Here is a 27,524-nt window from a genome sequence, read left to right on the forward strand (position 1 = left end):
TGGGACGGACTTTAAACATAGCAATGCTACAACCGAGGAGGACTCACTTCTTCTGTATTGGCAGGCCTCTAAGCCTGTATCTCATACACTTCCAAACATAAGGACACCCAAGCTTTATACCTGGATTCCCAGTCGAAACTTACGGACGCTCACCAGGCATTTACACAAAATCCCTCCCCAGCCACTAAAAAAAAATATTATGAGCAAAAGTCTCTGTTTGATGAACTTTTGACCCAAATCGAATCTAATCTAACATTCATGTCTCAAAGTAGATTCCATACGTTTGGCAATCGATCTAGTAGATTGCTTTCTAATCTTTTAAAAGGCCAACACCCACCAACGCTCATCCGTGCTCTGAAAAAAGCAGATGGCACGGTGGTTCATAATAGTAGCCAAGTCTCTGAAGTACTCCACTCCTTCTACTCCTCGTTATATTCTGCCCCCACTGTTGATAGGCAACAACAACACTCTTTCTGGTCCTCAATCACACTCCACTCGCTGTCTTCTCCTTCCTCCCAGTCCTTGGTAGCCCCCATTTCTGAAGAGGAAGTGCTGCACGCAATTAAAAACCTGAAAACAGGCAAGACCCCTGGGCCCAATGGCATGACCAATGAATATTACAAAATTTTAGCCCCCAACTGGTCAAGCCCCTCTGCGCCCTCTTCAACCTCCTCTTAACAGGAACCCCCCCTCTTTATTTTAATTTCGCGATTCTGAAAACTCTACACAAACCAGGAAGGGACCCCCTACTTCCTATAGACCTATTTCCCTATTAAATACGGATTACAAACTCTACACAAAAACTATGGCGGATTGGGTCAAACCCTTACTGCCTCCCCTAATTCAAGAGGACCAAACAGGGTTTATCTGGGGTCGCCATTCTGCTGTAAATGTGCGCAAGTTGTTGGCTGTCATGCAATGGTTGGAGGCCTCGGAAAGTCAAGAGCCTTTTGCCCTTCTATCTCTGGACGCTGAAAAGGCTTTTGACCTAGTCACCTGGGACCACCTATTTGATACCATGCACAGGTTTGGGCTCCCGGATGCTTCCATCCGTGCAGTTCAGCTTCTGTATTCTAACTCCTCTTCCCAAAAACTCTCTAACAGTTATCTTTCTTCCCAGATTCCTCTTCATAGGGGAACAAGACAGGGATGCCCTCTCTCACCTCTTTTATTTGCTATGACCGTTGAGCCACTAGCCATTGCCTACGCACTCAGTTTGTTTGCTGACGACATGCTATTGTTTATTTCAAAACCTCAATCTTCTATCCCTGCCATAAAATTTATTATAGAATGTTTTGGTTCCTTTTCAAGCTTTCGAGTCAACTACGATAAATCCCGACACCTCCCTCTGAGCTCTCCCCACTCCTCAACTCCCCCACACCCCTCCATGACATAATTTACCATTTGTCGCTCCTCGCTTAAATATCTAGGCATTATGATCCCCCCTACTTTAAGCGCCCTTTATTCTGCAAATTTCCATCATGTCTACACTTCTTCAGAGAGAATATTGAAAGGGTGGATGGAATTACCTTTATCCCTGTCCGGTAGAGTGGTGGTTATCAAGAACTTTGTTTTTCCCAAATTGTCTTACGTCCTCCAAATGCTCCCACTGCAGCTGTCCAAGTCTGATACCCAACGGTTCGACTCTCTCTTCACAAAATGTATTTGGTCAGGGAAAAAATCTAGAGTATCTCGTCACACGTTGCGATTGCCAAGGGTGGGGGGAGGCTTTGGGCTGCCGGATATCTCTGCTTTCTCAAATGCGGCACTGTTTCGCTATATTGTAGACTGATTTTCTGGTGGATCAGTATATACCCTCTTGATGTTGAGGGCCCCCTTTTCCATCTATTTTCTCCAGCTGCCTTACTTCATGCCCGCGCCTCACTGATCCCCCCACATTTGAAGTCTAATATACTCTTCTGCAACACTTATAAAGCATGGAAATCTATTAATAAGCGCTTACACATGAATTTTGCTAACTCCACATACACTACTTTCTGGGGTAACCCCTAATTCACACCTGGCCTTGAAAACCAAACTTACCTTACATGGACGGAAAGGGGCATTTCATCTATACGAGACATCTTTGACCCGGGCGGTGTCATATACCCCTTCTCTACTCTAATTAATAAATATGAGTTACCAAATAGCCATTTCTTTATGTATCTACAATCTCGCCATTTTGCACAGTCGCTACCAACTGCAATGCCTCTTGATAGTGATACTGATCCCCTAACTCCCTTCTTACACTCAAGTTTAACCCTTGGTTATAGGATACGTAATTTATATTCCATTCTCATAGACTCTGGGAGGCGGACTTTACAATCTAAGCTCCACTGTCGCTGGTTGCAAGACGTCCCTGATCTCCCACCTATCTCGACCATTATGTCCACGCTATCATACACACTCAAGTACTTGAAATCGGCAGCCTTACAGGAAACACACCTTAAGTTTTTAAATAGGGCTTATATCTCCCCGAAACAACACTCCTATTTTACCGTGGCCTCTTCTGGTCGCTGTTTTAAGTGCGGGGTGGCTGACGCCACATACCTCCATATCTTTTGGGGCTGTAGAAAGATTAGAACTTTTTGGAACAGGTTAATGAATTATAATATTAATGATGTGTTCTCACTCCACTTTTGCAAACTCCCAGCTGCCTGCCTTTACTATTGCTTCTCAGACTGGGATTTAGGCCCTCAGAAAACGAAGATTGTCCCTGCTTTAACTGTTATGCTAACCATAGCTAAGACATTGTTTCTTAGTCACTGGCTGCACAGGCATTCTCCTTCTATTGCTGAATTAAGAGCATCTTTACTAAATAATATTTTCTACGAGAGACAGGCTCTGGTGCCCGATGTGGAATCGCGAGCTCCTCGATTTTATGGGAAATGGGAGGTAGTGTTGCAAAGCTATGACGAGTCTACTCAACTCAGGATCCAAAAGATCTTTGAGACCACTATTGGTTCTTGCCAGACAGTTCTTGCTTAGACAGATCCCATGATCCCGAGTCTACTATGATATATATGCAGTGTTCTCTTATATTTATAAATGTATTACCTTGTCCATTGATTCTGGGTACTTAACACCATCCCCTAGAATTATTGCTCCTCTTGGGACTTAGGATATGTACTGTCTTTGTCTAGTATATGTTTGTCACCCCACCCTCTTCTCTTCCCATCTTCCCCTTCTCGATCTCTTTTTTCATCCCCCCATGTTTTTCTACATTTTGTATTTTTGTTCCTAAATACTCTGCTTTGTATTTTCTTTCTATAAAAAACAGAAAATTTACTATTGAAGGACGGGCTGCATATCGATAGTTTTCAGTTGTTGGTTGGATTAATGGTATTCTGCGGCCCTTTTAGATATATTGGTTCACGTCTAACCTTCATTTTTTCTCAGACCTATATATACTCTTATGGAGACCATTGCTGTGCCTTCTTATGTAAGATACGCTCACTGGGTACTGCAGCCATATCCTCTTTCTGCTTGACATGTTTTGAATTATTTCCTTTGTGCTCACTCTATAACGCATTTTGTTGTATTTCCATATTATGTAGAGCCTTTCAAAAACAGCTGACCAATGATGTTTATATGATCTTCTATGCCTATTCTTCAATAAAAAATAGTTGTATAAAAAAAAAAAAGAAAGCAAGTAATAAATTGAAGAATTTATACCATAAAGAAATTAGTAAAAGTTTCACTGGAGTGATCCAATTATCTTATATTAATGACACACATTCCAATTATCTGTGGAAGGATAACATAAAGTGTTAAAATACTGTGACAGGAGTGTTGCTTAAAACCTGTTTTGTATCAACTCATAGTAATGCTTCTCCTGTGTGAAATCTGATGCATAACAAGACGTGATTTACATGTAAAACAATTGCCACACTCAGAACATGGAAATGGCCTCTCACCTGTGTGACTTCTCTGATGTGTAACAAGATGTGATTTCCTTGTAAAACATTTCCCACACTCAGAACATGGAAATGGCCTCTCACCTGTGTGACTTCTCTGATGTCTAACAAGATCTGATTTCAGTGTAAAATATTTCCCACACTCAGAACATGGAAATGGCCTCTCACCTGTGTGACTTCTCTGATGTGTAACAAGATCTGATTTCTGTGTAAAACATTTCCCACACTCAGAACATGGAAATGGCCTCTCACCTGTGTGATTTCTCTGATGTATAACAAGATGTGATTTCTGTTTGAAACATTTCCCACACTGAGAGCATGGAAATGGTTTCTCACCAGTGTGACTTCTCTGATGTATAACAAGATGTGATTTCTGTGTGAAACATTTCCCACACTCAGAACATGGAAATGGTTTCTCACCTGTGTGATTTCTCTGATGTGTCACAAGATGTGATTTCCTTGTAAAACATTTCCCACACTCAGAACATGGAAATGGCCTCTCACCTGTGTGACTTCTCTGATGTCTAACAAGGTCTGATTTCAGTGTAAAATATTTCCCACACTCAGAACATGGAAATGGCCTCTCACTTGTGTGATTTCTCTGATGTATAACAAGATGAGATTTCTGTGTGAAACATTTCCCACACTCGGAACAGGGAAATATATTATCAGGTGTATGAGCTGCACTATGTGTAACAAAAGCTGAGTTATCAGGAGAACAGCCCTCGTGATTACAGGGATTGGATGATATATCTGCACTGAGAGGTACTGGATGTATATTTAGCATAACAGCGCTGTCTCCTGGAGAATCCTGTGTGATGTTATCTTCTGTTTTAGTATCTGCATATAAGATGAGATGTCCCCTCAAGGCATTCCTGCTTGTGCTGCCATCTGCTGGAGATAAAATAGCTGTATTATTATTATTCACAGATCTTTATATAGTGCACACATATTACACAGTACAGAGAATATTTAGTCATTCACATCAGTCCCACCAGGAGAGCTTACACTCTATTCCCAACGCACACACTCGGGATAATTAATTATCAGAAGCCAATTAACCTACAAGTATGATTTTTGGAGCAATTTTGTAAACACATACAAACTCCACACAGATATCACCTTGTTCGGGAATTAAACTCAGTGCTGTGAGACAGCAATGCTAACCACTAGACCGCTATCTTACTATTACTAACAATGTGGTTTAGATGATTCATTTCAATGTGCAAACTTTGGGGGGTATTCAATTAGCCGTGGTACTTTACAGCATAAATAATCCCCCGGGGACTATTCACGTAGCCAGATATACAGCGCTTATCGGGGATTATGCTTTGGATAATTATCGATATAGCCCACAGAGCCACAACAACACATACGATCGGGAACTTAACCCTGAAAAAAACGGGCTCTAATTGAAGAGCACGATAATGACCATCAGTTATTAATTAGTTATTAATCGCGCTATCAACCCCTTGTTTTTTTTTTGCAGAAAAATTAGCACATCCATTCGAAAATATATGTTATGGTAAGAACTTACCGCTGATAACGGTATTTCTCCTAAGTCCACAGTATCCACAGGATAACATTGGGAGATGATGACAAGACAGCAGATTTGCACCAAATGGTCAAAGCTTTTCGGCCTCCCAGCATGCAATGAGCCCGTCCATATATCCCCGCCTGGCTCAGGCAATCAGTTGTTTTTCCAAAGCTCAAGGCAGGAGCATCATAGAGAGCCCTAATCAGGCGAGAAGAACACACATACACACCCTTCCATACAAGAAGAAAGAGGTTAGTGATTAAAAGGATCCTCAAATCAGGTGCGTCAGAGTAGGATCCCTGTGGATACTGTGGACTTAGGAGAAAATGAGATTTATGCTAAGAACTTACCATTGTTAAATCTCTTTCAGCGAGGTACACTGGGCTCCACAAGGAATAACATCAGGGTGTAGAGTAGGATCTTGATCCAAGGCACCAACAGGCTCAAAGCTTTGACTGTTCCCAAGATGCACAGCACCGCCTCCTCTATAACCATGCCTCCGTGCACAGGAGCTCAGTTTCGTTAACCAGTCCAATGCAATAGCAGGTATCAGAGACGACAACAGTTAGTAGCCACATACACCACACACTCACTACACGAGAGGGTGTCAGCGGCTAATGCCATACCAATCCAAAGAAGCAAAGTGCGTCAGGGTGGGCGCCTTGTGGAGCTCAGTGTATCTCGTAGAAAGAGATTTAACAATGGTAAGTTCTCACCATAAATTTTGTTTTCTGCTGCGGGGTACACTGGGCTCCACAAGGAATAACATTGGGGATGTCCTAAAGCAGTTCCTTATGGGAGGGGACGCACTGAAGTGGGCACAAGAACCCGGCATCTAAAGGAGGCATCCTGGGAGGCAAAAGTATCGAAGGCATAGAACCTAATGAACGTGTTCCCCGAGGACCACGTAGCCACCTTGCACAATTGTTCAAGGGTCGCACCATGGCAGGCCGCCCAAGAAGGTCTGACGGACTGAGTAGAATGGGCTTTGATGGTAGCAGGAGCTGGAAGACCAGCCTGTATATAAGCATGCGCAATTACCATTCTAATCCATCTGGCCAAGGTCTGCTTTTCAGCAGGCTAGCCACGTTTGTGAAAACCAAACAGAACGAAAAGAGAATAAGACTTCCTAATGGAAGCAGTTCTCTTCACATAGATACGGAGAGCCCGTACCACATCCAAAGACCGCTCTTTGGCAGACAACTCCGGAGAATTGAAGGCCGGAACCACAATCTCCTGGTTAAGGTGGAAGGAAGACACCACCTTAGGCAAATGACCAGTGTGTGTTCGAAGAACCTCCCTGTCACCGTGAAAAATCAGATAGGATGACTTACAGGACAAGGCACCTAAGTCTGAGCCCCGTCTTGCAGAGGCAATAGCCAGCAAAAACAAAACATTAAGGGAAAGCCACTTAAGATCAGCAGACGCAAGAGGTTCAAATGGGGACTCTTGCAAGGCCTCCAAAACCGCTGACAAATCCCAAGGGACAACAGGTGGCACATAAGGAGGTTGAATCTGTAACACTCCCTGGGTGAAAGAATGAACATCAGGCAGGGTAGCAATCTTTCTCTAAAACCACACCGACAAGGCAGAAATGTGAACCTTGAGGGAGGCCAGACGAAGGCCTAAGTCCAGGCCCTGTTGAAGGAAGGCCAACAGCTTGGCCGTACTGAACCTGAAAACGTCATAATTATGAGACGCACACCAAGTAAAGAATTCCTGACCCTATGGTAAATTCGAGCCGAAGCCGGCTTACGGTCCTTCAACATAGTTTGAATGACCGCCTCAGAAAAACCCTTGGCCCTCAAGATGGAAGCTTCAAGAGCCACGCCATCAAAGCCAGACAGGACAAGCCCTGGTAAACACAAGGGCCCTGAACAAGGAGGTCTGGTCATTGTGGAAGTAGAAAGGGACGAACCAGCGAGAGGCCCTGTAGATCGGAGAACCAGTGCCGTCTGGGCCACGCTGGAGCGATCAGAAGTAGGTTTCCTCCTTCTTCTTTGAACTTCTGTATTACTACACATACAGCAGCCGAAAGTTCCATGGAATTACCAGAGCGTCCATGAATGCTGCCTGAGGATCCCTTGTTCTTGCTCCGAAGACCGGAACCTTGTGATTGTATCGAGACCCCATCAAGTCTACATCTGGTAGGCACCACTTGTCCACTAGGAGTTGAAATACTTCCTGATGAAGGCTCCACTCCCCGGCGTGTACGTCCTGACGACTGAGATAGTCTGCTTCCTAGTTGAGGACTCCCAGAATGAACACTGTGGATATGGCCGGCAGATGACATTCTGCCCAATGAAGAATCCGTGATAATTCCCTCATTGCCATGCGGCTTCGAGTGCCGCATTGATGATTAATGTAGGCCACCGTGGTGGCGTTGTCCAACTGTACCTGAACAGGCCTGTTCTGTACCAGATGCTGAGCCAGGTTCAGAGCATTGAACACTGCCCGCAGTTCCAGAATGTTTATCGGGAGGAGAGACTCCTCCGTGGTCCACCAACCCTGAAGGGGGTGTTGCTCCAACACCACACCCCAACCTCTCAGACTGGCTTCCGTTGTCAGTAGGACCCAGTTGGATATCCAGAAGGGACGACCCCTGCTCAATCGTTGGTCCTGAAGCCACCAGCTCAGTGACAGGCGGACCCCCGGAGACAAGGAGATCATTTGCGATCTGATCCGGTGAGGCAGGCCATCCCACTTGGTAAGAATCAGCTTCTGTAGAGGGCGAGAATGGAATTGAGCATACTCCACCATGTCGAATGCCAACACCATGAGACCTAGTACTTGCATTGCCGAATGTATCAACACTTGCGGACGAGATAGGAAGCATCGACTCTTGTCCTGAAGCTTTGGGACTTTCTCCTGAGACAAGAACAACCGCTGGCTGTGAGTGTCCACTAACGCTCCCAGGTGCACCATGCGTTGAGCAGGAACCAGGGAAGATTTCTTCCAGTTGACCAACCACCCGTGGGTCGTCACAAACTGGACCGTCAGATCTAGATGACACAGGAGAATTTCTGGGATCAACAAATCATCCAGGTACGGCAGGATCCTGACCCCTTGACGGCGGAGTGCAGCCGTCATCACCGTCATAACTTTGGTGAAAACATGCGGAGCCGTTGTCAAACCAAAAGGCAACACCCGAAATTGGCAATGAAGGTTGCCCACTGCAAACCGCAGGTACTGCTGATGTGCAATAGGAATATGCAGTTAGGCATCCTGTATGTCCAGGGAGATCATATAGTACCCAGGCTCCAATGCCAGAACAATAGACTGGAGAGTTTCCATACGAAACTTGGAGACCTCACATACTTGTTCAATTCCTTGAGATTGAGAATGGGCCGCGAGGACCCATTCGGTTTTGGGACTAGGAACAGAGGCACCTGTACCACCACTCCTGTAGTCAGGAGGGAATGTACTACTGAATAAAGAGTGTTTGCCTTTACCAGGTCCAGAGGGACGTCTGTCAGGCAAAATCGTTGAGGGGGACGTTTCTTGAAGGATATGGCGTAACCTCAAGTGCTGACTTCCCGTACCCAGGCATCCAAAGTGGTCTTTAACCATTCCTGGTCAAAACCTAGAAGCTGGCCCCACACCCTGGGATCCCCCAGGGGGAGGCCCACCCCATCATGCGGCCGGCTTGTCAGATTTGGAAGCAGACTGGCGGGCAGCCCAGGCCAGCTTTGGTCTGGTAGCACGAGCTTGTTTCGGGTACGCCTGACCTTTTGCTTTTCCTGGAGGATGAAAGGGCAGAGGGAAAGTACTTTTAGCCTTCGGAGCAGAAGGAGCCGTACTTGGTAGGCAAGCTGTTTTAGCGGAAGCCAGGTCAGCCACAGTCTTGTTGAGATCTTCTCCAAAAAGAATGTCTCCCTTAAAAGGAAGCACCTCCAGTGTTTTCATAGAATCCATATCCACCGACCAGGACCTCAACCACAGGATACGGCGAGCCAGGATGGACGTAGTAGCAGCCATGGCTGCAAGCACCCCGGCATCAGAAGCTGCCTCCTTATGGTAAAGAGAGGCCGTGGCAATATATGAGACATTGTATAGCATGATCAGAAGCATTAGACGGCAGCTCCGCCTCCAGCTCCTGAGCCCATGCCTCAATAGCTTCAGCCACCCATGTTGCTGCAATGGTTGGCCTATGCACAGCCCCCGTTAGGGTGTAAATCGCCTTTAAACAACCCTCCACACGTCTATCCGTCGGTTACTTCAGAGAGGTGATGGTAGTTACAGGCAGAGTGGAAGAAACTACCAGTCTCGCCACCTGAGAATCCACAGGCGGGGGAGTTTCCCAATTTTTAGTGAGCTCCGCAGATAGAGGATATTGAGCCAACAGTCTCTTATGTGGTGTGAATTTTGTTCCCGGATTTTCCCAGGAGTCCTGACGTTTGTCAGCTAAATGTTGAGGAGGGAAAACCTGTTTAACCACCTTCATACGTTTAAACCTATCAGGCGTCTTAGAGGCCACCTCAGGCTCAGGGTCATCAGAAACCTGAAGAAATATCCTGACAGCCTCAATCAAATCAGGTACGTCCACCAGTGATTTCCCTTCCCCATCAGAGGCAACAGAGTCAGAGTCTGTGGGGTCAGTGTATGCCCCATCCTCCTCAGAGGATGTATCCGGCTACTGCAAATTCTTCACTCCATTGGTCTGCGTGACACTGCCCTCTCTTGGCTGTCTTCCTACCTCTCTGACCGTTCATTCTCTGTCTCTTCTCATGACTCCACCTCCCCCTCACTTCCACTAACTGTAGGGGTACCCCAAGGTTCTGTCCTTGGTCCTCTTCTCTTCTCTCTCTATACGTCCTCACTAGGTAAGCTCATTAGTTCTTTTGGTTTCCAATATCATCTCTATGCTGATGACACCCAAATCTATCTTTCCTCTCCAGACCTCTCCCCTGCTCTCCTCACTCGCATCTCCAGCTGTCTCTCTGCTACCTCTTCCTGGATGTCCCAGCGCTTTCTTAAACTTAACATGTCTAAGACAGAGCTGATCATCTTTCCTCCCTCCCGCATTACCTCGCCTCCTACAATCTCATTATCTATTGATGGCACTACTATCTCCTCTAGCCCACAAGTGCGCTGTCTTGGAGTAATCCTTGACTCCTCCCTCTCCTTCAAACCACACATTCAGCACCTCTCACAAACCTGCCATTTTCATCTAAAAAATATTTCCAGGATCAGACCCTTTCTGACCCAGGATGCTACTAAGACTCTTATCCACTCACTGGTCATCTCCAGACTGGACTACTGTAATCTGCTCCTGACTGGCATTCCTGACAAATACCTCTCTCCACTCCAATCTATCCTCAATGCTGCTGCCCGGCTCATCTTCCTCACCAAACGCACTACGTCCACCTCTCCTCTCTTACTAGACCTTCACTGGCTTCCCTTCCCTTTCAGAATCCATTTCAAACTTCTCACACTTGCTTACAAAGCCCTCACCCACTCCTCTCCCATCTACATCTCTGACCTTATCTCCCTTTACACTCCCACCCGTCCTCTTCGCTCTGCTAATGCACGCCGACTCTCCTGCCTATGGATTACTTCCTCCCACTCCTACCTCCAAGATTTTTCACGTGCTGCACCACTTCTTTGGAATTCCCTACCTCTCCCCCTAAGACTCTCCACCTCTATACAAAACTTCAAACGATCTCTCAAGACCCACTTCTTCACCAAACCCAGCCAAATCTCATCCTAACCCTCTGTTCTACACTCTCTATGTACCCCATCTGTGTCACCCCTGTCTGTCTACCCCTCCCCTTTAGAATGTAAGCTCTCACGAGCAGGGCCCTCTTCCCTCATGTGCTTATTCTTTCTTAATTTAATAATCTTCAACTGCACCACATCCAGCAGTCTTCTGCCACCTGATACTTATTCCAGTGTCATCTGCTGATGTAACTATGTTTATTTACCCTGTACTTGTCCTATACTGTCATCAACTGTAAGTTGCTGTTTTCCTGTTTGATTATTTGTTTATGTATTCTGTAATTGGGCGCTGCGGAACCCTTGTGGCGCCATATAAATAAAGGATAATAATAATAATAGTGGTGGGTAGGGGAATGGTGCAGGGCACAGAGCGGGGGAGGCAGCAGGATAGGGTAGGGAATGGTGCAGGGCACAGAGCGGGGGAGGCAGCAGGACAGGGTAGGGGAATGGTGCAGGACAGGGGAATGGTGCAGGGCAGAGAGCGGGGGAGGCAGCAGGATAGGGTAGGGGAATGGTGCAGGGCAGAGAGCGGGGGAGGCAGCAGGATAGGGTAGGGGAATGGTGCAGGGCACAGAGCGGGGGAGGCAGCAGGAGAGGGTAGAGGAATGGTGCAGGGCACAGAGCGGGGGAGGAAGCAGGACAGGGTAGGGGAATGGTGCAGGGCACAGAGTGGGGGAGGCGGCAGGACAGGGTAGGGAAATGGTGCAGGGCACAGAGCGGGGAGGCAGCAGGAGAGGGTAGGGGAATGGTGCAGGACACAGAGCGGGGAGGCAGCAGGACAGGGTAGGGGAATGGTGCAGGGCGGGGAGGCAGGACAGGGTAGGGGAATGGTGCAGGACACAGAGCGGGGGAGGCAGCAGGACAGGGTAGGGGAATGGTGCAGGGCACAGAGCGGGGAGGCAGCAGGACAGGGAAGGGGAATGGTGCAGGGTACAGAGCGGGGGAGGCAGCAGGACAGGCTAGGGGAATGGTGCAGGGCACAGATCGGGGTCGCAAAAGGATAGGGTAGGGGAATGGTGCAGGGCACAGAGCGGGGAGGCAGCAGGACAGGGTAGGGGAGTGGTGCAGGGCAAAGAGTGGGGGAGGCAGCAGGACAGGGTAGGGGAAAGACCACCTTTCTGTCAAAGTGACAGTTACCACATCCCCTTTTTCCTAGACTCCACCCCCTTTAATATTAAATGATAGTGTTTGATATCGCTTTATATAAAATTTTATATAAAATTTATAGTGTTCGATATTAAACCGTATTAAAAGATAATGACTTTGAAAAGAGTGTCACGTAACACCAGTCACAGAATACGCAATAAAACTATCACAAACCAGCTTGTGATGAAAAAATTGACTTTAACAGGCTGTACAATTTCAAAACATTACAGTGTTATAGTTCACATGTTATGGTTCACACATTCCAACAATTTAAACGTCATGCTTGGTACACATGGTACAGCTTTAAAAAGCATAATGACTAATGACCTTGTCCATTTTCTTAGATGCACGGAAGCATCACACATGGCACTGATTTAAAAAACATATTGATTTTAATGACCACACATGATTAATGATGACAGCACAATTTAAAAATCCACAGATCTACGGACTACCGTGACAAAACAAATTCAAAAGTCTTAGAACTACAGAACACCAAACTTGTAACAAAAACATCTGGTTATTTTAATCAGCGTGTTATCTCTGTAGAAGAACATTAGCGCCACCTACAGGACTATGTGTTGACTCAAAATGACAGGGCTTTTAAATAAATATATATATATCCCTTATCCAAAATGCTTGGGACCAGAGCTATTTTGGATATCGGATTTTTCCGTATTTTGGAATAATTAGATACCATAATGAGATATCATGGTGATGGGACCTAAATCTAAGCACAGAATACATTTATGTTACATGTACACCTTATACACACAGCCTGAAAGTAATTTTAGCCAATATTTTTTATAACTTTGTGCATTAAACAAAGTGTGTCTACATTCACACAATTCATTTGTTTCATATACACATTATATACACAGCCTGAAGGTCATTTGATACAATATTAGTCGCAGAATGTCACGCAACGCAGCGCGTCAAATCAAGCGGATGAAAGATGCATATTACACAGTGTTAAAACCAGGTAGTTTAAGCGGCATTAATAAATATTATGGGTTGGTTAAAAATAAATTTAAAAGATCCGACGTAAGAAAGTGGTTACATGAACAAGACGCATACACATTGCACAAGTCAGCAAGAAAAAACTATAAAAGGAACATGATTTGTGTATCGGGTATAAACCAACAGTGGCAATGCGATTTGGTCTCGCTGATAGATCTGTCAAAATACAACGATGGTGTTAAATACATATTAACAATCATCGATATATTCAGTAAGAGGGTGTGGGGTGAAGGTCTGACCGCTAAGAATGCCGCAACAGTCGCTAATGCTTTTGAAAAAATATTCCAGCGGGGTGCTGTGCCGATGAAGCTACAAACCGATATTGGTAAAGAGTTTCTAAACAGAAACCTAAAAAAGGTGTTAGAAAAATACGGTATAAATCATTTCATGACCAATAATGATGTGAAAGCGGCTGTTATAGAGCGCTTCAATAGGACTTTAAAAACACGCATGTGGCGCTATTTCACGGCAAAGAATACCTACAGATATATAGACGTTTTACAAGACTTCATACGCAGCTATAATAACACATACCATAGAACGATTAAGTGCGCTCCAAACGATGTGAATGACTCTAACGCATTGAGTGTCTTCAAATCGACTTACGATGATTACTTTAGAAGTAAGAAAGCCCCCGTTTGTTTAGGAATCGGTGACCATGTCCGTATTTCTAAATATAAGGACATATTTCAGAAAGGTTACGAACAGAGCTTTTCTGAGGAGATTTTTATTGTACATAGTGTGAACACTAAAGGGCTTAAACCGCTTTATAAGTTGGCAGATCTGTACGGTGAAGTTATAACAGGTAGTTTTTACCCCGAAGAGCTTCAAAGCATACCAAAAAACTATAACAGAGTTTACAAAGTGGAAAAGATTTTAAAAAATAAGACGGTCAGAGGCCGTAAATATGCGTTAGTCAAGTGGCGCGGGTACCCCGCAAAATTTAACAGTTGGGTCGCGGCCTTGGTGATAAAAGACATATAAATCTCATCAGTATCTAAACAAGACGAGCGATGGATGACAAGGCGTTCTACAGAACCTTACCCAGCAACGCATCGGCTGTTACTTTCCCGCAAAATAAGATTTCTAACTATACGACAAAGTTGGCTAAACCGATAGACTTAAATGGCGAATGGGATGTAGCACTTACTGAGATACAATATCCGCATACGTGGAATACATTGGATTTACAAGATTGTAGACTGCAATTATCATGGGATGGAACGGCGGACCAGCCGGTGGCGAGAGTCGTGAGTTTTTGCATTAAACCGAAAGAAATACATCTTTTATGATTTTGAGTGTATGCAGGAGACGGGTGTACACATACCAAACTACTGTTACGCTTTAACATTAACGGGGGAGAAAGACTGGGAGTTTAAGGGTGTTGCGTGTATCGAAAACTTTGTAAAGACGTTCATGAAACCAAAATTTGCGCATTACACATTCATAGCCCATAATGCAGGTCGCTATGATGCGTATTTTGTGCTGCGCCAGCTGATTAAGGAGAAATTAAAGATGGAATTATTATCTAGAGGCGGCAACATAATGTGCATCACGGTAAAAGATTTGAAGATAAGATTTATCGACTCTTTAAATTTTTTACCCATGCGGCTTAGCAAGTTACCAAAGGCGATGGGGTTTGACGGTACCAAAGGTTTTTTCCCACATTTTTTTAACACAGCTGATAACCAAAATTACATAGGCGCTATGCCGTCAATAGAGTATTTTGGTCCACAATACATGATGCCTGATGAATTATCTGAGTTTACAGCCTGGTATAAACAGTATGTACACAAACCGTTTAACTTTCAAAAAGAGCTCGTACGATATTGTAAAGAAGATGTGAAAATATTACAAAAAGCTTGTGATGCTTTCAGTTCGGCTGTTATAGCCATGACAGAACAGGATTTTCTAATAACAAAGGGAAAAAAAAGGTTGTGGTTAAACATCACATTGAGGCTTTTCAATTAGTCACGTTGGCTTCCGTATGCATGGCCATGTACCGTTGTAAATTTTTACAGGAAAAGATACTGGCCCTTGTACCGGGTGATAACTATCACAAGACTCAGAAGCGTTACTCAACGCCAGCCATACAGTGGTTAATGTACATAGAGCACAAAGAAGGTGTGAGTATAAGACACGCTTTACAAGGGGGTGAGAAGAAAGTTGGTAAATACACCCACTGCTTTTGAATTCCAAGGTTGTTTTTATCACGGCTGTGGTGCTTGTTACAACGCCGATGATAAAAACAAACTGACTAAAACGACCTACGGTCAATTACACCACAAGACGCAGGTAAAGTTGCACTACCTTAAACGTTGTGGATTTCAGATACGTGAAATCTGGGGTTGTGAATGGAAGTCTATGCTAGATTCTGATGCAGATCTACAGGCTTTTCTGAAGGGTAAAGAATTAACCGAACCCTTGGAGCCACGTGATGCTCTTTATGGCGGGCGCACAAACGCCATAAAGTTGTATCACAAAACAGGTTGTGATGAAAAAATTCACTATTTTGATTTCACCAGTCTGTACCCGTTTGTTAACAAAACCAAAACGTATCCTATACAGCACCCACGCATTATTTATAAGGATTTTGGTGATGTCACAAAGTATTTCGGTTTTGCCAGGGTTAAAGTTTACCCGCTTCGTGGTCTATTCTTTCCGGTTCTGCCGGTTAAAGTGGGCGGCAAGTTAATGTTTCCATTATGTCGCACATGCGCCGAGTCTGGACAGACTGAGCCGTGCGTTCATGATTCAGAAAAACGTGCACTCATCGGTACATGGTGTAGCGTGGAACTAAACTTGGCTGTAGAAATGGGGTACATGGTGTGTAAAATCTATGAGGTGTGGCATTTTGATGAGAAATCTGACAAATTGTTTTCAGGTTACATTAAAACGCACCTCAGGGATAAACAAGAGGCCTCTGGTTATCCCGAATGGTGTACAGATGCCGGGAAATGCCAAGAGTATATAGACGCCTATCAAAAAAAATGAAGGCATGTCTTTACGACCCGATCACATAGAAATCAACCCCGCTAAAAAACAAATTTCAAAATTGTTTTTAAATTCCTTATGGGGTAAATTTGGTCAACGTAGCAACATGCCCAATACGTGTCTTTTTGAATACGCGTTCTTACCGTACTATGACGTGTCCGCTTTGGACTTTGTTGACGATGATACAGTTATGGTAAATTGGAAGTATGCCAAAGACGATTACACCAGGGGCGCAATTTCAAATGTAACTATAGCCATCTTTACAACTGCTTATGCACGTGTTGAACTGTACAAACTACTGTATAGATTACAAGATAGATGTCTTTATCACGACACAGATTCTGTAATTTTTGTCAGTAGACCCGGTGACTGGAGCCCGCCATTGGGTGATTATTTAGGCGAGTTGACCAGCGAACTACCCACAGGCACCCATATAACAGAATTTGTCTCAGCCAGGCCCAAGTCATACGGCTATCGACTAAACAACGGAAAAACGGACCTGTTTAAAAGTTAAAGGTATAACGCTCAATGTTGATAATGCGCAGCATGTTAACTTTGACAGCCTGAAAGAACTGGTCTTAGATTATCCTTTAAACCCCGAAGGCGACGACCAGAAAAAGGTTGTGATCCGTCAACCCGGTATAGTACGTGTGAAAAAGTGCTGGCAGATAGAGATGCGTACTTTGCAGAAGACGCAAAGGTGTGTTTATACTAAACGGTCTCTTACAGACAACTTCACAACACTGCCGTTCGGCTATTAAGATGGACACCAGATTTCAGCACCCTTTCTCAATGTATTTTAGCAGGCCCGTCCAATTCGGGTAAAAGTTATTTTGTGAAAACGCTGTTGCAACACGCTGCAACACATATGACTCATGTACCTGATAATGTTGTTTGGTTTTACACCTGTTGGCAGCCTATATATGACCAACTTCTGTGTGATTACCCCGGTACGCGTTTTATAGAGGGTTTACCAGAGTCTTTTAGCGATGATCAACTTTTTCCCCCTGATAAAATTAATTTAACAGTGATTGATGATCTGATGGACGCAGCAAGTAATAATTCTGAGGTTGAGAAAGCTTTCACAAAGTATGTACACCATCGTAATCTCAGCATCCTGTACCTTGTCCAAAACATATTTTGTCAAGGTAAAAAGAGCAGAACTATACATTTAAACACAAAATATATGGTCCTGTTCAAAAATCCCAGGGATAAAATGCAGGTGGGCATTCTGGCTAGACAAATGTACCCATCGAAACATCGTTTTTTTCTCGAATCCTATGAATCCGTGACAGCTGCCCCTTATGGGTATTTACTGGTTGATTTAAGAAACAACGCTCTTGACGATTATCGTTTACGAACGGCTTATTCCCACCAGACACGCCTGTTGCTTTTGTCATTAAGAAGCGCGGTTCTATAAAGCTATAACCGTACACCCTTTAGTCATTTGTTGTCATTCTAACAACGGTGAACATGTCGGGACGTATAAGACGTAATTGGGTGCTTTTAAAAACGTTAATTAAAGCAACACCAATCCAAAGAAACGCTATTTTATCCAACGCTTGAAACGATTTAGTCACGGCTATTTGTGAGATAGCGCTCAACACGCTTAAAGGTAAAATACCGCTGTCTCAACGGCAGTTGAACTACCTTAAAAAGAAGCGAGAGCTTATAAAATCACTTTGTAATAAGAAATGTGCCATTGGAAAAAAGAAGAGGTTGGTTAAACAGTCGGGTGGTTTTATCGGCTCGCTGCTTGGTTTTGCTATACCGCTAATTACAGGACTATTGGCTAATCGCTGATGGAGTACGCTGAGAAAATGTATCTGGTGCCTCAGAATCAGATAGACCGTTTACATAACAAGCCGAACAGCGACGACATACGTAAAACAGCAACACACGGTCTAGATGTAGAGATCGTGAAAATACTACAGAATAATGGCCCTCATTCCGAGTTGTTCGCTCGGTATTTTTCATCGCATCGCAATGAAAATCCGCTTAGTACGCATGCGCAATGTTCGCACTGCGACTGCGCCAAGTAACTTTGCTATGTAGAAAGTAATTTTACTCACGGCTTTTTCATCGCTCCGGCGATCGTAATGTGATTGACAGGAAATGGGTGTTACTGGGCGGAAACACGGCGTTTCAGGGGCGTGTGGCTGAAAACGCTACCGTTTCCGGAAAAAACGCAGGAGTGGCCGGAGAAACGGTGGGAGTGCCTGGGCGAACGCTGGGTGTGTTTGTGACGTCAACCAGGAACGACAAGCACTGAACTGATCGCACAGGCAGAGTAAGTCTGAAGCTACTCTGAAACTGCTAAGTAGTTAGTAATCGCAATATTGCGAATACATCGGTCGCAATTTTAAGAAGCTAAGATTCACTCCCAGTAGGCGGCGGCTTAGCGTGTGTAACTCTGCTAAATTCGCCTTGCGACCGATCAACTCGGAATGAGGGCCAATGATTTATCAGAATATGAAAAAGCAAAGCGATATACAATGTTGTTGCAGAGATATCTGGTGTTGAGTAAACAGGCTGATAGTGAAATGTCAACTTTAGCTCTTTTATCCCCCGTTGCAAAATCTGTTGATGAATCAAATAACACGAGACAACCTGTTGCGCCCGATGCTGTTTATCATGAGCTTTTGAGCGGTGTTAATGCCCGGTATAAGAAAAAATAAGAATTTACTTACCGATAATTCTATTTCTCGGAGTCCGTAGTGGATGCTGGGGTTCCTGAAAGGACCATGGGGAATAGCGGCTCCGCAGGAGACAGGGCACAAAAAAGTAAAGCTTTACTAGGTCAGGTGGTGTGCACTGGCTCCTCCCCCTATGACCCTCCTCCAGACTCCAGTTAGGTACTGTGCCCGGACGAGCATACACAATAAGGGAGGCATTTTGAATCCCGGGTAAGACTCATACCAGCCACACCAATCACACCGTACAACTTGTGATCTAAACCCAGTTAACAGTATGACAACAGAAAGGGCCTCTTAAAGATGGCTCCTTAACAATAACCCGAATTAGTTAACAATAACTATGTACAAGTATTGCAGATAATCCGCACTTGGGATGGGCGCCCAGCATCCACTACGGACTCCGAGAAATAGAATTATCGGTAAGTAAATTCTTATTTTCTCTATCGTCCTAAGTGGATGCTGGGGTTCCTGAAAGGACCATGGGGATTATACCAAAGCTCCCAAACGGGCGGGAGAGTGCGGATGACTCTGCAGCACCGAATGAGAGAACTCCAGGTCCTCCTTTGCCAGGGTATCAAATTTGTAAAATTTTACAAACGTGTTCTCCCCCGACCACGTAGCTGCTCGGCAGAGTTGTAATGCCGAGACCCCTCGGGCAGCCGCCCAAGATGAGCCCACCTTCCTTGTGGAGTGGGCTTTTACAGTTTTAGGCTGTGGCAGGCCTGCCACAGAATGTGCAAGTTGAATTGTGTTACAAATCCAACGAGCAATCGACTGCTTAGAAGCAGGTGCGCCCAACTTGTTGGGTGCATACAATATAAACAGCGAGTCAGATTTTCTGACTCCAGCCGTCCTTGCAATGTATATTTTTAAGGCTCTGACAACGTCCAACAACTTGGAGTCCTCCAAGTCGCTAGTGGCCGCAGGCACCACAATAGGTTGGTTCAGATGAAATGCTGATACCACTTTAGGGAGAAAATGCGGACGAGTCCGCAGTTCTGCCCTATCCGAATGGAAGATTAGATAAGGACTTTTATAAGATAAAGCCGCCAATTCAGATACTCTCCTGGCAGAGGCCAGGGCTAGTAACATAGTCACTTTCAATGTGAGATATTTCAAATCCACCTTTTTCAATGGTTCAAACCAATGGGATTTGAGGAAATCTAAAACTACATTTAGATCCCACGGTGCCACCGGAGGCACCACAGGAGGCTGTATATGCAGTACTCCCTTGACAAAAGTCTGGACCTCAGGGACAGAGGCCAATTCTTTTTGGAAGAATATTGACAGGGCCGAAATTTGAACCTTAATGGATCCCAATTTGAGACCCATAGATAATCCTGATTGCAGGAAATGTAGGAAACGACCCAGTTGGAATTCCTCCGTCGGAACCCTCCGATCCTCGCACCACGCTACATATTTTCGCCAAATGCGGTGATAATGTTTCACGGTGACTTCCTTCCGTGCCTTAATCAAGGTAGGAATGACTTCTTCTGGAACGCCTTTCCCTTTTAGGATCTGGCGTTCAACCGCCATGCCGTCAAACGCAGCCGCGGTAAGTCTTGAAAAAGACAGGGACCCTGCTGTAGCAGGTCCCTTCTCAGAGGTAGAGGCCACGGTTCGTCCGTGAGCATCTCTTGAAGTTCCGGATACCAAGTCCTTCTCGGCCAATCCGGAACCACTAGTATTGTTCTTACTCTTCTTTGCCGTATGATCTTCAATACCTTTGGTATGAGCGGCAGAGGAGGAAACACATACACTGACTGGTACACCCAAGGAGTTACCAGTGCGTCCACAGCTATTGCCTGTGGATCTCTTGACCTGGCGCAATATTTGTCCAGTTTCTTGTTGAGGCGAGACGCCATCATGTCTACAATTGGTCTTTCCCAACGGTCTATTAACATGTTGAAGACTTCTGGATGTAGACCCCACTCTCCCGGATGAAGATCGTGTCTGCTGAGGAAGTCTGCTTCCCAGTTGTCCACGCCCGGGATGAACACTGCTGACAGTGCTATCACGTGATTCTCCGCCCAGCGAAGAATCTTGGCAGCTTCTGCCATTGCACTCCTGCTTCTTGTGCCGCCCTGCCTGTTTACATGGGCGACCGCCGTGATGTTGTCCGACTGAATCAACACCGGCTTTCCTTGCAGGAGAAGTTCCGCCTGGCTTAGAGCATTGTAGATTGCTCTTAGTTCCAGAATGTTTATGTGAAGAGACTTTTCCAGACTCGTCCATACTCCCTGGAAGTTTCTTCCTTGTGTGACTGCTCCCCAGCCTCTCAGGCTGGCGTCCGTGGTCACCAGGATCCAATCCTGAATGCCGAATCTGCGGCCTTCTAATAGGTGAGCCTTCTGCAACCACCACAGAAGTGACACCCTTGTCTTTGGTGACAGGGTTATTCGCAGGTGCATCTGCAGATGCGACCCTGACCATTTGTCCAACAGATCCCTTTGGAATATTCTTGCATGGAATCTGCCGAATGGAATTGCTTCGTAAGAAGCCACCATTTTTCCCAGGACTCTTGTGCATTGATGTACTGACACTTTTCCTGGTTTTAGGAGGTTCCTGACCAGATCGGATAACTCCTTGGCTTTTTCCTCTGGAAGGAAAACCTTTTTCTGAACCGTGTCCAGAATCATTCCTAGGAACAGCAGACGAGTTGTCGGGATTAAATGGGATTTTGGAATATTCAGAATCCACCCGTGTTGTCTTAGCACCTCTTGAGATAGTGCTAAAGCTGTCTCCAGCTGTTCTCTGGACCTTGCCCTTATTAGGAGATCGTCCAAGTATGGGATAACTAATACGCCTTTTCTTCGAAGAAGAATCATCATCTCGGCCATTACCTTGGTAAAGACCCGAGGCGCCGTGGACAATCCGAACGGCAGCGTCTGAAACTGATAGTGACAGTTTTGAACAATGAACCTGAGGTACCCCTGGTGTGCGGGGTAAATCGGAACGTGTAGATACGCATCCTTGATGTCCAAGGATACCATAAAGTCCCCTTCTTCCAGGTTCGCTATCACTGCTCTGAGTGACTCCATCTTGAACTTGAACTTTTTTATGTAGAGGTTCAAGGACTTCAGATTTAGAATAGGCCTTACCGAGCCATCCGGCTTCGGTACCACAAATAGAGTGGAATAATACCCCTTTCCTTGTTGTAATAGGGGTACTTTGACTATCACCTGCTGAGCGTACAGCTTGTGAATGGCTTCCAACACCCTCTCCCTTTCGGAAGAGACGGTTGGTAAGGCAGACTTCAGGAAACGATGAGGAGGATCCGTCTCTAATTCCAACCTGTACCCCTGAGATATTATCTGCAGGATCCAGGGGTCTACCTGCGAGTGAGCCCACTGCGCGCTGTAATTTTTGAGACGGCCCCCCACTGTCCCCGAGTCCGCTTGAGAGGCCCCAGCGTCATGCTGAGGTTTTTGCAGGAGCCGGGGAGGGCTTCTGTTCCTGGGAAGGAGCTGCCTGTTGGTGTCTCTTCCCTCTTCCTCTGCCTCGTGGCAGGTACGACAAGCCCTTTGCTCTCTTATTTTTGTAGGAGCGAAAAGGCTGCGGTTGAAAGGTCGGTGCCTTTCTCTGTTGGGGAGTGACTTGAGGTAAAAAAGTGGATTTCCCGGCAGTAGCCGTGGCCACCAAGTCTGATAGACCAACTCCAAATAACTCCTCCCCTTTATACGGCAAAACCTCCATGTGACGTTTTGAATCCGCATCGCCTGTCCACTGTCGTGTCCATAAGGCTCTTCTGGCTGAAATGGACATAGCACTCACCCGAGATGCCAGTGTGCAAATATCCCTCTGTGCATCACGCATATAGATAAATGCATCCTTTATTTGTTCTAACGACAGTAAAACATTGTCCCTATCTAGGGTATCAATATTTTCAATCAGGGATTCTGACCAAACTACTCCAGCACTGCACATCCAGGCAGTTGCTATAGCTGGTCGTAGTATAACACCTGCATGTGTGTATATATTCTTTTGAATAACTTCCATCTTTCTATCTGATGGATCCTTAAGTGCGGCCGTCTCAGGAGAGGGTAACGCCACTTGTTTGGATAAGCGTGTGAGCGCCTTGTCCACCTTAGGGGGTGTTTCCCAGCGCGCCCTAACCTCTGGCGGGAAAGGGTATAATGCCAATAACTTTTTTGAAATTATCAACTTTTTATCAGGAGCAACCCACGCTTCATCACACACGTCATTTAATTCTTCTGATTCAGGAAAAACTGTTTGTAGTTTTTTCACACCATACATAATACCCTGTTTTACGGTATCTGTAGTATCAGCTAAATGTAACGTCTCCTTCATTGCCAAAATCATATAACGTGTGGCCCTACTGGAAAATACGTTTGAATTTCTACCGTCGTCACTGGAATCAGTGCCCGTGTCTGGGTCTGTGTCGACCGACTGAGGCAAAGGGCGTTTTACAGCCCCTGACGGTGTTTGAGGCGCCTGGACAGGCATTAATTGATTGTCCGGCCGCCTCATGTCCTCAACTGACTGTTTAAGGGAAGATAAACCATCACGTAATTCCACAAATAAAGGCATCCATTCTGGTGTCGACCCCCTGGGGGGTGACATCTGCATATTTGGCAATTGCTCCGCCTCCACACCAATATCGTCCTCATACATGTCGACACCACGTACCGACACACACCGCAAACTCACAGGGAATGCTCTAATGAAGACAGGACCCACTAGCCCTTTTGGGGAGACAGAGGGAGAGTCTGCCAGCACACACCACAAAGCGCTATATATACAAGGGATATCCTTATATTAAGTGCTCCCTTATAGCTGCTTTAATATATATATATATAGCCATTAATGTGCCCCCCCTCTCTGTTTTACCCTGTTTCTGTAGTGCAGTGCAGGGGAGAGACCTGGGAGCCGTTCTGACCAGCGGAGCTGTGACAGAAAATGGCGCCGTGTGCTGAGGAGATAGGCCCCGCCCCTTTTTCGGCGGGTTCTTCTCCCGCTATTTTTCCAGTCAGGCAGGGGTTAAATATCTCCATATAGCCCCTATGGGCTATATGTGAGGTATTTTTAGCCTTGTATAAGGTTTATATTTGCCTCTCAGAGCGCCCCCCCCAGCGCTCTGCACCCTCAGTGACTGCCCAGTGAAGTGTGCTGAGAGGAAAATGGCGCACAGCTGCAGTGCTGTGCGCTACCTTATGAAGACTGAGGAGTCTTCAGCCGCCGGTTTCCGGACCTCTTCACGCTTCAGCATCTGCAAGGGGGTCGGCGGCGCGGCTCCGGGACCGGACTCCACGGCTGGGCCTGTGTTCGATCCCTCTGGAGCTAATGGTGTCCAGTAGCCAAGCAGCAAATCCACTCTGCATGCAGGTGAGTTTACTACTTTCCCCCTAAGTCCCACGTTGCAGTGATCCTGTTGCCAGCAGGACTCACTGTAAAGAAAAAAAACCTAAACTAAACTTTCTCTAAGCAGCTCTTTAGGAGAGCCACCTAGATTGCACCCTTCTCGTTCGGGCACAAAATCTAACTGGAGTCTGGAGGAGGGTCATAGGGGGAGGAGCCAGTGCACACCACCTGACCTAGTAAAGCTTTACTTTTTTGTGCCCTGTCTCCTGCGGAGCCGCTATTCCCCATGGTCCTTTCAGGAACCCCAGCATCCACTTAGGACGATAGAGAAACTGTGAAATACTATTGAGTAAAATGACACGCTCTAAACACATCACAGACTGGAACAGTAAAGGGGAGTTTCTGTACAAAGGCATCGCTGTGCCAGGTTCCAACATGTTAGATTTAATAAGAAGCATCACGCAAAGCCACGGTGTGTCGATCCGTAATATACCGAACGGGTGGCCTGAATTTATGCGGGCAATGTCCGAATTAAATATTCCCTCAACCGTCATAGCCAATGCTGCAAATAGAATGTGCTTAGAATGCTTAAAAGCTGAGAAGCAGGAGGCCTCTGATAGTGCTGTGACATCGCCCATGTCGTTACAAACCCTTAACAAAGGTCGAATAAATGCTTTAAGTCCCCCAGGGTTAACAACACCGCACGGTTACTTACTGCCTAGGAAAAGATCCGTAAATCTATTTCAGGATTCACAGTGGCTGAAACTATAACATATAACTAATTTATAATATTTTTATACACTGTATTTTGTGTTGGCATTTTTTGCGCCACAATGTTTAACTTATGTCAATAATATTTTATGTAATGTTTTAAATACGTCTTTACCGTGTTTTATATATATATATATATATATATATATATATATATATATATATATAGCGAAAAGAGGATGGAGAAGAACAAGCGCCTATGGTGCAGTAAGTTCTTAAAAGTGTAAAATGACACTTGAGATAATATAATTGCGTACCGGATGAAATCTTTAAACCACGCCTAATAGTAAGATGTCAGTCAGGATATTTCTTCACCAACAACACCATCTATAAATCAGAGAAGGCAGAATCGCCGCATAGCGTAATACTGCAGGATTAACAACGATATCCCCGTAATCACCCAGTTAAGCGTACCAGATTTAGATGAATAGTCAGCATGAACATCTAATGGTCTTGTATCCAGAACCTCTCATCAAATCCAGTACACAGGGCAGTTGTAGTATCAGTCAAATGACTAGAAAATGTATTCAAAATGTAGGCTATAAAACAACATCCAAATGAACAATAAAATAAGTAAAAAGAGTAATCAATATAGCTTAGCTTAGTAGCCGGGTAAGATTCTGCTCAGGTCTCAACGCATTTCGCCAATCAAGGCTTCCTCAGGAGATCAGAGTACAGTCCAAATCAAAGTCTATTTAAAGCTGAACTGAGTCAATTTGACCCTCTACTTCCGGTTCACGGAACTCCCGGAACCGGAAGTGATGTAATAATCATCCAAAACGAAAATAAAAACTATTACAAATAAAATAACTGTCATATCATTAGTGATATTAGAGGTTTGGTGGGACATTAAACGATTTTATAAAGAACAAAAGGCATCACTAAAACATGTGCTTTTCGTACATATGTTTACTAAAACCCGGAAGTGACGTCACTTCCTGTCTCCGTGTATTTTTAATATGTTCAGAGGTAGTGTTAATTATACATTGGTGGCATCAGTGGGTGCCCTGAGAAGATGATTGATCTGTGTTGCACAGGCGGCATACCAAAAATGCCGTCTGTGCATGAGATTCCATGTGTGGCATCACTCCGAGACCGGAAGTGATGTCACTTCCTATCTCCGTGTGTTATGATTATAGTAGGGGTTAGTGTTATTTCAACATTGGTGGCATCGTGGATGCCCTGAGATACTAATTAATCTATGTTGCACAGACGGCTTGCCATAAACGCCGTCTGTGCGTGAAAATCGTACGGGCTGTCGTAGCGGGACCGGAAGTGACGACTTTCAGCTCATACGCGTCACTTCCGGTTTCTTCCCACGTCGGACGCCGGGGATAATTTGCGAAATACTGATAGTCAGGCTAATGAGTATAGAATAATAATTCTCATATATAATAATAAATACACATATGAGAAGATATAAGAAAGATGATTAGAATAATAATATAGTCATAACTGAATTAGCAAACGTCACCAGGAAGTGACGTAGACAAAGGGAATTAGCATATGTAAACAATAAAAATGTTTTGACAGATAACTTACACATAGTTTAAAAAACCATATATATTGATTTGAGGAATATTTAGAATCAAAGGGCAAGACAATTGAAAGAAGTGTGGATAAAAACCTTAATGAGAACCATTTTTTACCGCACTTGTTTTAAGACGTACAGACAAGTAAGATGATGTTAATGAACAGGAGGACAGATCAGGGCACTGGTTCTAAAATGCTCAACAAATTAATATTGGAGGCACATGACAATAAAAAGATGTAATAAATAACATAAAATGCAATGTGGTACATATAAGACGGGGTGTAAAATATAATACAATAGGTGAGTGAAAAAAGGGGGGGAATGTTCAGGGGGAGCTTATAAAAAGGGTGCAATCTCATAACCCTCGTTATGTCCATGTGGGGATAAGGTGTTCAACGTGAAAATCCAGTACATCTCGCGTTGAGATAGTTTCCTTAATAAATCTCCACCTCTAGTACCCAGCTTTACATGTTCGATCGCTTTGAAAGTCAGTGTATCTGGTTTTGAGTTGTGGAACTTTGTGAAATGTCTAGAGAGAGAGGGTGGCTTTCAACATTGTTTTTTATGTTGCGCACATGTTCTTGAATACGTAATTTAAGGGCTCTCTTTGTTTTCCCAACGTATTTCTGCTGACATCCACATTCGATCATATACACTACTGATGTAGTGTTACAATTTATAAAATCCATTAATCTCATGAAATTAATCGTGAAAGAAAAGAAAAACGAACTCTCTTCCATAGAAGATGACCTCAAAAATAAAGACCTGGCACTCACTAAATTCAAAGATAGTGAGGAATTCAAAATAAACGAAAAAGTCCTTAACAAAAAACTAGAGAGAGTGGAAGAAGAAGTCATCAAAAATAAAGA

General features: G+C 44.7%; 1 protein-coding gene across 5 annotated transcripts in view; it reads right to left on the reverse strand.

Annotated features, from left to right (window-relative positions):
• Window positions 1–3,656: 3,656 nt before the first annotated feature.
• LOC135056996 (zinc finger protein ZFP2-like) overlaps window positions 3,657–27,524 on the reverse strand; it is a 61,497-nt gene continuing 37,629 nt past the window's right edge. For 4 of the 5 annotated variants that reach the window (XM_063962845.1, XM_063962842.1, XM_063962843.1 and 1 more), the window contains exon 7: window positions 3,657–4,811. In XM_063962845.1, coding sequence (XP_063818915.1) covers window positions 3,814–4,811 — 998 coding nt within the window. In that variant the 3' untranslated portion in view covers window positions 3,657–3,813. The remainder of the gene's footprint in view (window positions 4,812–27,524) is intronic. The other variant, XM_063962846.1, reaches the window with a different exon arrangement.

The sequence above is a fragment of the Pseudophryne corroboree genome, chromosome 3 (assembly GCF_028390025.1).
Source record: "Pseudophryne corroboree isolate aPseCor3 chromosome 3, aPseCor3.hap2, whole genome shotgun sequence".
NCBI classification, from domain to species: Eukaryota; Metazoa; Chordata; class Amphibia; order Anura; family Myobatrachidae; genus Pseudophryne; species Pseudophryne corroboree.